The 13,501-nt window shown below is 51.2% G+C and overlaps 1 protein-coding gene across 1 annotated transcript; it reads left to right on the top strand.

Annotated features, from left to right (window-relative positions):
- The first annotated feature begins 1,398 nt into the window (after positions 1-1,398).
- LOC119448803 (solute carrier family 22 member 5) lies at positions 1,399-11,390 on the top strand. Its single transcript, XM_037712017.1, has 3 exons — positions 1,399-1,719; positions 9,933-10,611; positions 10,900-11,390. Exons 1-3 carry the CDS (start codon positions 1,399-1,401, stop codon positions 11,388-11,390), a joined length of 1,491 nt encoding a protein of 496 aa, XP_037567945.1.
- Positions 11,391-13,501: the final 2,111 nt, after the last annotated feature.

Here is a 13,501-nt window from a genome sequence, read left to right as displayed (position 1 = left end):
AGCCATTTCTGCTTTGCCAACAAGGTTCCCGTACCGGCACCAAAACGTTCATTTCGTTGTTGTGTTGGTCAGCGACAAGATATATATTTGCGGTACTATGACTTTACCTAGGCAGACTCTTCTATATCAAACCTTTGGCTACAGAATTTATTTACCTACTCCAAGACAGGTTCGCCGAAAAATTCAAAGCCCATTTCTTAAAGAAAGATGGTTGAACGCCAAGCTTTCTCTCATGCAAACTGAATCAAAGTCATAGTCCGAAGCCAACGGCCACGCAACGAAGCCAAGAAATGCTGAGTGTCTGCTGGTGCGCTGAGCAATCAGATGCGATGCATATCTGATTTTATTGCTTGTTTATGATTGTATTTTTTAAACAGTAGAAGTTGAATGAAGACACATTTCGTTAAGTTGCATAACCTTTATTTTAGATCATGTAGCCGTTGATTACACGCACAAACTCATACTTTCACGGACGACTCTACACTTGCACAGTATTGCCTCGTGATCGCTGTGGTAGACGGTCAGAGGCTCTGCCGTTGCCGATACACGGGATCGGCCTTGTGGGCACGATCGCACTCGCGCTTACGTTCGCGTACGGAATCCTCTTCTGCCGTGCTCTGCACCCGCGGCCTACCCATGGTGACAGCCGGGAATGCATTGCCCGACGGGCGTAATGCAATGCAGATGTATACAGTTTGTCTGGGTGGCGTGGCATTGCAGTTCCCATTATTCTTATCGGTAAAAGTGCGATTGTAAACTGTAGTGTTCTACGATACGTATGTCGCGCGTTGTTGTTCTATTGTGTGCGCAGATGCGCAGATAGTTCCATTGTGTGAGTTCGTTTTCTCAGTGCGTTTTTGGCGCTCACGGACGAATCAGTCAGACATAAAAAGCTTCGCTTTAATAGATTCTAATATGTACGTTGCAGCTGCATAAGCTTCTTCTGAGCTATACTCAATTATTTGCCAATCCCGGTCCTAGAGTGGATGTGTGCCCACTGCCACACTGCAGGATCTACTTCCGAGCCGTGGAGCGAGCCGAAGAGGTCGCCGTCACGCATCGCCTGGCGGTCATCTAGCCTTCCTGAGGAGCCCATGAACTGGCTCCCCACTCTAAGCGAATAAAGTTGTATCTCTCTCTCCACCTACGACATCTACTTTCTCTCCTTTGCATGCTCTTGTTACCATCCCACCACCCCTCACTGAAGCGCACCCGCAGCCTGGTGCACCAACTAGCTTGCTTGTTTCGTATAATATGGTGCGTGCCCACTACGAGGGATTGACCAAGAAGCCACCGTGCTAATATCGTAGGTGAAGAAGAAAGAAGCAGCGGCGTCGCGCGAGACCACGCAGTGCGGAGGCTCGCGAATCGTCGACCTCGACATCTTTGCACTGAGTTATGACACTGTTCTCTGCGAGAAGGCTTGCCCGTATCGACCTGAGGAGCAGCGAGTGCTTCGACTGCAATGACGTGCTCGGCCATGGGCTGTTCCAGCGGGGCGTCGCTCTTTTCGCAGCTGCGAGCGCGTTCGCCGTCCACTGCCATACGCAGGCGTTTGAGCTCATTGCCAGTGACGTCGACCACTGGTGCAGCCAGCCGGCTGGCGTCAACATGTCATCAGATGCCTGGAAGAACGCCGCCATCCCTCTAGAACCCGACGGCCGATTCAGCCGCTGCCGGGTCTACGCCAGCCCGGGCGATCCCAACATCACCGAGACGGTTCGTTGAGCTTTCGTTCTCGTCAAATTAACGAATTCCTGCCCCACGCAATAGCCTTCCTTTTTTCGAAACGACGCAACAAAAAGACTGAAAAATTGGAGGACGCATAGCTTCGCCTATAAGAGTGAACGCGATAGCATTCAAAGATCCCTGACTGCTTCTCACGCTTCCCGGAAACTGCTGCTTATGTAACCTTAATGTTTACCTGCAGACACTGGCTGCGAACGCTATGCACGAAGGCGAGCTTTTAGGGTTTTTACAGCGAAAGCTGCATTTAGCTAGGCGAAAAACCGTTCGTCCAATGTTTCTCTAAACGTCTCCATTGGCTGCGCCGTCAGTTACGTAGTTCTCTACGTCACACCAAAGCGCGCGCGCCATTGGCAGCGCCGTTAGTAACGTCGTTAGCGAACGCGTTCCCGCCACTGCCACGTTGACGCTGCTCTGCCCGCAACGCCGTCCCCTCGGCTCGCCGTTGTCGCATGCGTTTGATATCTCCAGTTAGCTCGGCGTCGTGGTTAGCAGCATCCGCCCGCCATTGGCGCTTGCGCTCCACTTCACGATTTCAACATGGACGTTTCGTCGCAGCCGAAGCCAAAGTGCCGCTCGAGAAACTCCCGCCGAAAGCGGGCGTTGGCCCCGCGAACGCGTTCCCGCCATTGCCACGTGGACGCTGCTCTGCCCACAAAGCCTCCTACCTCGGCTCGCCTCTGTCGCATGCGTTCGATATCTCGAGTTCGCTCGGCGTCATGGTTAGCAGCATGCGCCCGCCATTGGCGCTTGCGTTGCACTAGAAACACAAACATGTAACCAATGATGGAGAAACGCTTCAATACAGCGTCGGGATTAACCCACTGCTAAACACCGGGGCAGCACGTACGTTTCAGCTTCGCTGGTTAACCATCTGTGTGGAGTGCTTTGGCGGTGATTGTTGTTTTCGTTTACCCCGCACGGCGCGCACCGCCACCGCAATGGATGCGTGGAGACGAGCGCTATCTGGATGGTGTTGCAAAGAACCGAGCGGTGCCGCTCCCATTAAGACAAATCTCAAACGGCAGTTTACCCTCTCAATGGGCAGAGGTGATTGCGCTTCCATAGACGCCGTGAACGCATAAGAAAGCTGAGGGTTTGCGTTCAGTTCCGTTTTGATAAATTTTTATACCTAAACGATTCACAGATCCAAAAATATCCTTCAGCATTCTGTGGCAATTAACCGGTAAATGCGAGAGAAATGCGTCAGCATTACGTCCCACCTCTTTGAGGTCACTTAACCATGATTGAAACCGCGTTCACCACATTACAAAGTGTTGTTCAAGATCTCGCTCGACACACGTCCTACCTCTTATGGAAGCGAAGTACAACTGATGGTGGTCCGGCTCAGACGAACATCAGCTGCATTTGGTATAATGAACGAAAATAAAGGAAACCGAGCGCCTCATTTCTGAGCTACCGCGGCGCCGTTTTTGATTGGTAGGAGCATTGCACGCGTAATGCGAAGACGTGGTTTCGTATCCTCCCTACACCCAGTTATTTATTCATTCCACTTTAATACCCATTAATTTATCCACAACTACAAGTAACTTCCCCTATACTGTCCTTGGTGTCGTTGTTTGTTGGCTTCTTATGATATGACTAATAAGAATCGTCCCCCCCCCCCCTCCTCGGTTTGCTTTCTCCTCGTTGGTTACAATGCTATGGTCTCGAATCCGGCAGCTTTGATGCCTCCAGGTAACATGCGTGGGTTTATTCACCTGTTGCCTTCACCCAAAAAGTTCACGTAAACGGGACGCCTGCGGCAGAAAGTATGTTCCACATCCGCCGCCAAGGCCGTGAGTGGTGGTGCTGGCTAACACTCCCAGGTTAAGTTCCAGCAGATAAACATGAATACCACAGAAAGTAGGTGGGAAAGCTGCACCGCGTTAGCTAGACTGGTAAGAGCATTGCACGTGTAATGCAGTGACATCGGTTTGTATCCCACCTGCGGCCAGTTGTTATTTCACGCTCTTTCATTTCCATTTATTTGTCATTTCTTTATTTCAATTAATAATTGCAGATAATTTACTGAATTCTGTCCTTGGTGTCATTGTTTAGTGGCTTCTTACGATATGACTAATAAAAACCGGGCTCCGATTGTACTCCTGTACTCGCCTGCCTCGGCTGCCATCAGTCAGGCCGTGACATGCAAGCCTTCTCCCGGCGCCAACCCAAGCAACCGTTCCGGCCTTGTGTCCTGGTGAAATGATTGCTACTCACAAATCCCTTTAAAATCATTCAGATGTCACCACCTGTTTTGTAGAACTGAAGCAAACTCGTCAATTTCACGCTTTACCCTTGTGGCGGCGCCGCGTCCGCGCTCCGCCCTATAGTCTCGCTTGCTCTATATTTTTTCGGCACCAATTTCTTCCTCATTTTGTTCCCTCTTTCTTCCCCCGTCAGCCCTTTCCTTCTTCTCGCAACATAACATTTGCTAGACACCCGCGAGCTCGTCGTCCTCGGAACCCACTTCGCCAATGGCAGTACGAATGTCGGACTTCCTCATCCTGCCTCACCCATACCGAGCCCTGCTGCCAAGAGCAGCAGCTCCTCTTTTATTGCGATAGCAATTATATGGACACTGAAAAGCAGACTTCTGCCGTCGCCGTCACCGTCGCCGTGAGGTTCCGTATGACGTCATTTGGAGAAGAAATCATCGCCGCGCGCCGAACGCTGTATGTGCGAGTGAAAGGGCGCGATGGGCGCGTCTTTCACGGGGAGTGAACGCACGGCGGAGAACAAACGCGCGTTCTGCGCCGTGCTCGCTTAAGGGCTGCAGAAGTAGGCGTCTCTTTTCTCCTTTACAATCACCATATATGTAGAGCAAACGTGCCTTCTTCCGAAGCGCGAGAGGCCGTGGGGGAGGGGGAAGGAAGGGAGGCGACGTTTAGCTGCGGCACCAAGTGCCTATTTATATCAGAGGCTCCGGCAACAGTCACCAACGCCGCACGCATTTTGAGCGAACGCGGGCAAAACGCCGATGGCGTCGACAACAGTTCTGCGTGTTGCCGATGCTGCTGCATGTCCAAGTTTATACAGCTGATAAAGCTAATATCATTACGCCGTATAGCTCTCTACAAGTTTGCTATCGCAATTGATGCTTCGCCTTTCAGGTGAAACTGCGACAACTTTTTATTGCGAGAGCAATTATATGGAGACTCCAAAGCCGATTTCTGCCATCGACGTCGCCATCGCCGTCGCTGTGAGGTTCCGTATGACGCCTACGGTGATGAAATCGCCGCGCGCCGTATGCTGCATGTGTGAGTGAAAAGGCGCGAGGGACGTGCGCTTTCACGGGGAGCGAACGCACGACGGACATCAAACGCGCGTTCTGCGCCGTGCTCCCTGAAGGGCTGCAGAATTAAGCGTCTCTTTCATCCTTTACAATCACGATATATATGGAGCAAACGCTACTTCTTCCGTCGCGCAAAGGCCATGAGGGTACGGGAAGGAGGTAGGGGAGGCGACGTTTAGCTGCGGCACCGAATGCCTAATTATATGAAATGCTGTGAGGCGAGATGGTGGTAAATACTTGCGACGCTGCTCGACGAGTGTCCCGTTCTGATCTCGTCCAATACCTCCGAGCCGCCCCCAGAGACACTGGCAACAGCCATCAACGCCGCGCGCATTCGGTGCGAACGCGGGCACAACGCCGACGGCGTCGACAACCGTTCTGCGCGTTGCTGGTGCTGCTGCATGTCCAAGTTTATACAGCTGATAAAACTACTATCCTTACTCCGTATAGCTCTCTACTAATTTGCTATCGCAATTAATGCTCCGCCTTATGGGTGAAACAGCGACAAATATTTCAAGATTGAGATATACACGCTTTACTGAGAGTCGTCTACGACTTCCCCTGCATTGACCGCACAAGCGGCGGCGAGTAACCGGAGCTATTTGCCCGATAGAACCCTGTCTTTATGTTCCGGAAAAACGTAGTCACCCCAGCATTCACCCGTTTCTGCGACCATGCAAGTTTCAACTACGAGCTTGGGAAAGTTGAATATCTCCCGGAGCGACGTTCTCAGGGCCGCTGATCAAAGATTCCTTCACTCCTTCATTCCCAGTCGCCGGCGAGCAGCGGACTACGGCGGCTGCTTCTGCACCTAGGATTGGAAATAAAGGCTCTGGGGCCCTCATCGGTGGAATAGTAATCCAAGTTTTAATAAATGATCCATTTCCAACTTCACTGAAGTCCATGGCTTGGTCATTTCTCCAACACTATGGCATTGCGCTGCTCAGTACAAGGGCGCGGGTTCAATCCCGGCCGCGGCGGTGGCATTCCGTCTCCGGAATTCAAGGACATTCGCTCGTGTATCGCGCATTCTATGTACGTTAAGAAATCCCAGTTGAGCAAGCTCAATCCGGAGTCTACAACTACGGCGTGCGTCATAATCCAAACGTCTTCTATTGGCACAATTTAGGTAGCTTTAATTTTCTCGGTGCTTCGGTGGGGGTGAAGCAGCAGCCGGCGTGAGGTATTACGCACCAAAGGCTGTCTACGCTTCGGTGGGGGTGAAGCAGCAGCCGGCGTGAGGTATTACGCACCAAAGGCTGTCTACCCATCTTAAGATTTATCTGTTGGCAATTCTCTCGCTGTAGTAGAGAAAGACGTTGCATGCACTAGTGCGTTGGGAAATGCGCACGCCCACAAGTTCGTTTCTTAAGATTCGCTTCCATTCGCGTAGTTAAGCAGTGTACCGTTTATTCATTACTTCTTTCAGCATTGCTCAATGCTGCTGCAGTGATATATGTCAAATTTCTTATAAACCAGGACCCATGCAGAAGTAGTTTCTGCAGTTGAATTCGATTTGAACATGATCGCTTTCGGCATCAGCCAACGCCTCATTGATAATTAGAATCAGTTTACTTTTCTACGTGCTAAATGCACTTAAGCAGTGTTTGTTCTCTATTTTCTCAAACAAGCGGTGTCACTTTTTTAGGCAGCGAATCTAACGTCAAGACAAAATAAAACCATTCGTGTGTTCGGCCTACGACGAACAAAGTCATTTCATTTCGTTCAAGACTGCACGCTAAAATAGTTGGTAAGAATGGGTGCCGACCATTCTTCATAGCGAATGTCCTTTTAGCAAGTATACGGGTGGCCAGCGCAGAGATGTTCTTGCTAACAAGTGCTCATATTCACAAAGCCGGTCGTACGCGAGTACTGGTAAAAACACACGCCAGCCATTCGTGATTCCCACCAAGTCGTTCGCAACGGCGGTTGGTCGATCGTAAATGGTTATTACGAACAAAAACATTCATGAATTGGACCTCAGTTACCTTTAGTACCGGCACATGCAACGGCTCATTAAAACTACGGTACCTAGACGAGAGCGCTTATATTTAAAAAAATCGAAATGGCAGCAGTCTGGGTGGCGCCGTGGACTCCGCTATTTTTTCGGCTAAACTGACTCGGCCCGCCATTTTCTGCCACATGTGTTTTGGGCCCGTATTCCCAAAAAGGTTCTTACCTCAAAACTACTCGTCGAGGCAGATAGCAGTCAATCATGACAACGGGCATAATGTAGGCTATGCCGTCATGCCAGTAGCAAACATTACTTACGAATGAAAAGCATCGTAGATTCGGTCTCTGGAACTGCACAGTCGGTGAATCAGTTGTAAAAAAAATGTCGCAGTTTCGCCCGAAAGGCAAAGCATCAATTGCGATAGCAAAGTAGTAGAGAGCTATATGGAGTAAGGGTAGTAGTTTTATCGGGTGTATAAAGTTGGACACATTCGCTTACTAGCTGAATTAACAAGCATGATGTCAGCGCGCACAAGCAAACATGAATAGATCCTATCCGATGACCACAGACAACCGCTGTGAAAACGCTGGCGTGAGCAAGCGGAGCGGCAGCAGTGAGCGAATATTCTATCGCTTCAACGGAAACTGAGCGGCGAACGTACAACGCATACAAAGCTATGAGCCGTCTGCAGAACACTTTCAAGATACGGCTGAGGGCGACCGCTGCAGCCGGGCGAAGTACAAGTACGCAGTTGCGGGCAGAGTAAAAGCCACCCCCTGCCCCCTCCCACCAGCACTGCCTTGCCGCTTTCCTCCTTTCGCGTGCGAGACTGAGTTGCCAGTTCGCAATGCGCCGTTGGTGCCGTAACACGTCACCCCCTCTCATCCCCCCACGGCCTTTCGCGCGACGGTCGCGTTTGCCCTCCACCGTGCGTTCGCACTCCGTGAAAGCGCGCGTCCCTCGCGCGCTTTCACTCGCACATACAGCATACGGCGTGCGGCGACTGATTTTATCGCCCTTGGGCTTTATAGGGAACCTCAGGGCAACGACGACGCCGACAGCAGAAATGCGCTTGAAGTGTCCATATAATTGTTATCACAGCAATGTCATGCGCAGTTTATTAAGCCTGCATACATGGTGCCGTGTCACAAAAGTTATCGACCGAGAACACTGTCCCTAACCTTATTGGTCAAATATCCCAGAATCATTTCAGGTACTTTGCTTGCCTGTTGTGAAATACGAGCCTTTTTTTTTCGCCGTAAGCCGGAATCGGAGTCAAGTGCTGTCTTCAAACACTCCCTAAAGGGTAAACAAGAAAATTGGCACCTTCTGTATATCTTTAAATTTAGAATGCACAACATATCACGTCTTGCGAAACTATGCAGATCAGTCTGTTTTACAGAGGTGAACTGTGCTTAAGGCGAGAAATTACGCTAGTTCGCGTAGGTTCATATTAAAATGCGGTAATAGAACTGAAATAGAGCATACCAGACAAGGATGACATAGCTCCATTCAATTGTACTCGGCGCAATACAAGATGGGCCTTCCTGTGTGTGCTTAATCGCAGCCCGTTCCCGGTTATCTCCACAAGACTGATTTTCTCGAATGGTCACCAAAAACACAGTGTATATAACCTTGTATATAGACACGAGGGGCCAGATTCACAAAGCTTTTCTTTAGTAAGTTCGCTTTGCCATTGGCTGGCCGCCATCGCTAATGATATGTCTGGCATACGGATTGGCTGAAATTTTTTCTTACGAAAATTCTAGCATAAGAAGGCTTTGTGAATTCCGGTCGAGATTTTTTACGTTCTTGACAAAGGAAAATGTGTAAATCCAACTTTTTCTCGCTATAGCGTCGACGCGTGGAAGAGCAGCTAGGGGTATACATTAGGTGAATTGTTAGGAATACTGTTTTTAAGTTCACCTAAATATGAGAAAATGTACACGAGCGTACATTTGCACTTCGCTTCACCGGAATGTGAGTGTCGTGTGACCAAGAATAGGATTCATGTCCTCGAGTTAAGGATGCGTCTTTCAGACTGGTTCAGAGACAGCGGTGCTGATTGTGATGATAGATTGCCTAAAGCAGATGCTTATCAAAAGTTTTCTCCCCTGTGTATACCAACAAAGCTTAAATGAAAGGATGTAGACACAGGTAGCAAAAATAACTATACGTGTGTGTATTGCCTTGAAGCATCCGAGCAGAGGCAGCCAGATCATATCGAACAAAATAAATCCCCGTGCCTTATAATCTGCGAGCAATTACTAGTAAGTGGGGCGCACCACTAGTATCTCGTGCATAATAAATAATAGGTAACAAAATAACAAAATTGTTCATAGGGCCTACGACATGTTAACTGCTGTGCCCTTGTGAAGTCGTCCCATACCACCGGCAGAATTAGGTGCAGTACTAGATATGCGCCGTCTCTACTTGTAGCGTGAAACTCTGCTTGAATTAGAGCACTGCACGGGCTGATTTTTTCAGCCCGGGCCCGGCCCGGGCCCGTTTTTACGTTGGGCTGCCCGCCCGAGCCCGATCAAAATATTTATGGCGAGACCCGAGCCCGGCCCGGGCCCGGAAATAATCTACGTTACCCGCCCGGCCCGGCCCGCCACCCCTTTACCTTAGGCCCGAGCCCGGCCCGAGCCCGACTCGAAACTGGCCCGAACCCGGCCCGAGACCGAAAGATAATGTTTGTCAGAGTTGAGACGCCCGAGAATAACTAGCTGCACGTTACATGCACACCACCAGAAAGCCCGAGCCCCGCCCGGGCCCGCGTCAAAAAGCACACGCCGTGCCCGAGCCCGGCCCGAGCCCGTGAAAAAAGTGTTCTACCCGGCCCAGCCCGCCCCACGGGCCGGGCCGGCCCGGGCTTTCGGGTAAGCCCGAGCCCGTGCAGTGCTCTAGCTTGAATGTCAACTGCTTACGCAGGTTCCTTGTCTTCAGTGGGACTACGACCCACGAACGGCGCATGAGAGCCTGGTGAGCCGCTGGGACCTCGTCTGTCACCGGCGGCCGCTCGTCGGCTTGGCGAATGCCGTCTATAGTGCCGGTGCCCTGGTCGCCATGCTTGCAGCCGGATACGCGGCCGACCATGTAGGGCGCAAGCTCGTCATCCAGTTATCCGTGGGCATTCTGCTCGCCGCCACTATGGGGATCGCCTTTGCCGACACCTACGTGATATACGTGACCACGCGCTTCATCAATTCTGCGGCTGTCACTAGCGTTTTTGTGATCTCTTATATTCTTCTCTACGAAGTCTCATCGCACGATCACAGACATGTGCACACGACCGTCGCCATGGGCATGGGATTGACGCTTTCGGACGTTTGGTTCGATGTGCTGAAGCAAGGTGCATATCGGCTGGCGAGTCCGGCAGTCCACCATGTTGGCGCCGACCATGCTCTTAACGAGCGCTTTTTTCCTGGTCGAGGAGTCGCCCCGATGGCTCATCTTAAGCAGGGAATCAAGGCCGCCGAAGTCGCCACGCTGACGCTAGCCAAGGTCAACGGCTTCTCCCTGCCCACAACGGCGGCCATGATGGTGAAGATCAAAGACGAGATGCTCAAGAACCAGGAGGCCTTGCTACAGAGAGCGCCGTGCGTGGGCCGTGACTGCCGTCTCCGTCCAGCGCAGCGTTTTCGTCATGAGCATCTCGTACTTCTCGGTCACATTCGCCTTCTACACTGTTCCTCAAGTTGTCAGTGCACAGAAGCGACGCCTGGGCGCGCTGGGGTGCCGTGGCCCTTCAGGGTATGTGCTACGCTTTAATGGTCGGGGCCATCAAGAGGTTCACACGACGCCAGGTGGCCACTGCCTATTTTCTGGGGCTCGGCGTACTAGGCCTGCTCACGAGCGTGACACTGAGCAGCGCCGATTTTGTGCCCGCTCTTTTCAGTACGGCTGAGCTACGCCCTGACGAAGGCTTGCGCGTTTGTTGCGCTAACGGTCAATTTCTGCTATGGCCTGGAGCTCTTCTTGACCCCTGTGCGCGGCGCAGCTATGTGCTGGATGTTCGCGTGTGGTCGTGCTGGCTCCGTGGCGGCGTATCTCCTGTCGGCCCTGCTAGACATTGGCCTCGAGAACATCGAGCTAGCGGTCATGGCTGCGCTGGCCTTCCTTTCAGCCATAATATTGCAGAACCTTCCTGATGTCATCGGGCACGGGTCTCTTTCCTGCACGGAAACAACGAGAGTCAGCGTTGGTCGAGACGCGAGCAAGCTAGACCTGGAGCACATGAAGCTGACTTTGACGAACTCGGTGTTCCTGAAGCCGAAGATGGCCGAAAAGCAGGAAAAAGTTCGTGTCGGGCCGACAAGAAGTCCGAGTGTGACGAGGTCGGAGTCTTCGAGAAGGTCGAAGACGAATGTTTCGAGAACTGTGAAATAGAGATTGATTAGCAAACTATTATTTCATTGCGTATCGCAGGATCTATGGCCGGTTAATGAATGACGATCGATCTTTTTATCAAGTGGTAACGAAGCTGATAACTTTGGTGTGAGGTGTCGATTGCTTTATTTTAAACGTGCCTGAACGGCGCGTAACATTCGATATATTATGTTGGATTCGCAGCAGGTACTCGTACCTTAATGTACGATTATTTAATGGTGGAACAACCTTTAATGGCGGCCGTACAGTTATTTAGTTTGCAAATAAAGGCGCCAGGTTTAGTTTCAAGAATATACCGCGAGGCATCATGACGTAGCGTTGGTTTAGTATCTTGTATCACAAGTGGGCTGTAGCGTGCTGAGTACGGCTTGAAGTCAACATTGACACTGCCCCTGACGTCTTTCACTGCAGTTTGTTGGACACTGAAAGGTCTTCATCATGCATGCACCTCTAAGTTGCGTGTGAACAAGCAGCGTAATCAATTGCGAGCACTTTATCATGCTCGCCCATACCCGCCGTGGTGGCCTATTATGGCTTTCGCACGGCGCTCCTAAGCTTGAGGGCGCGGGACGGAATCCTGGCCGCGGCCACCGCATTTAAATGGGGGCGAAATGCAAAAACGCCTTTGCCGACATATCGCAAAAAGCAGGAACAACGCAATAACAGAGCATTGAAAATCATTTTCGCATTCCACCGGCCGCCTATCTTTTGGGCCACGCGCATTGCTAGAAAGGCAGCTTGCACATTTTTTAAGGGGTCCATTGCAAAGTCTAAAAAAAAAAAAACTTTCGTACAAATGCACGCTCACTCACCACAACCACGCTCGTCGCTTCCATCAATACAATCAGCGATGCCGTTGCAGCGAACCGAGTCCGTTGCAGACGATATGCAGAATCCGTTCATGCACTGAAACTGGTTCTCACCGCATGCTGGAAAGAAAAAAAATGCGATGTTTTCCATTGGACACGTTGTTTGTACGACACTTTGGGGACGTTGCCACAATGCTGCTTTGTTTTTACAAGAACCAACTTTCTATTTTAAAGAAGTATGAAGGCATGCCGTGTTAAAGGAGAAATAAAAGTACACAATGGGTATAAAACCACCAGACAGAGAACTCCCCACTTCTCTGGCCGCGTGCAGCTATAGATTTGCTTTACATTTTTTATTGCGATAGCAATTACATGGATACTTCAACCGGATTTCTGCCGTTGGCGTCGCCGTGAGGTTCCGTATAAAGTCCAAGGCTGATAAAATCGTCGCCGCGTGCCGTATTCCCCCGCGTGCTATCACGAAGAGTGAACGCACGGCGGAAAGCAAACGCGACCGTCGCGCGAAAGGCCGTGGGGGTATGGGAGGGAGGGAGGCGGGGCGACGTTGTGCTGAGGCTCGAAATACGTATCTTGCAACCGGGCGCAAGGGGAACTGGCCACTCAATCTCCCACGCAAAAGCAAGAAAGCGGGAAGGCAGCGCGGGAGGAAGGAGGGGGGGGGCAGCTTCTCTTCTGCCAACAACTTCTCTGCACAACTCCCCTGCACTTTGCCCGGCGCTGGCGGTCGCCCGCACCGTCTCTTATCTCCACACGGCTCTGACCTTTAAATTCGCTGTGCATTCGCCGCTCAGTTTCCGTTGAAGCGATTGACCGCGCCAACAATTCGCCCGCTGCGGCGACTGCGCTTGCTGCCAGCGTTTTGACAGTCGTTATCTGCGGTCACTCGGTGTGATCTATTCTTGTTTGCTTGTGCGGGCTGACACCACGCTTGTTAATTCAGTTAGTCCAAATGTGTCCAAATTTATGCAGCCGATAAAACTGCTATCCCTACTCCTATTAGCTCTCTACTAATTTGCTATCGCAATTGATGCTTCGCCTTTCGGGCGAAACTGCGACATTTGTTCCTAACGACGGGATCACCAACAAGCTCGTAAAGTTAGCGCGTGTTCGCGAGGGACTTGCCCGCCTATCGCCAGCCGGATCGGCATATAGCTCGCTTGTCAGTGCGATGTTTCCACAGGTCTCTTTATTTGCTGACCATCGTTTGCTGACGCCGCAGCTAACCGGCTGCTGATTGCCGTCAAAGGCTGGCAGGCGCGGACTTCGGTTGCTGGCAGGGCT

This window comes from Dermacentor silvarum, chromosome 4, assembly GCF_013339745.2.
Source record: "Dermacentor silvarum isolate Dsil-2018 chromosome 4, BIME_Dsil_1.4, whole genome shotgun sequence".
NCBI lineage: Eukaryota > Metazoa > Arthropoda > Arachnida > Ixodida > Ixodidae > Dermacentor > Dermacentor silvarum.
This window is presented reverse-complemented; position numbering and strand designations above follow the sequence as displayed.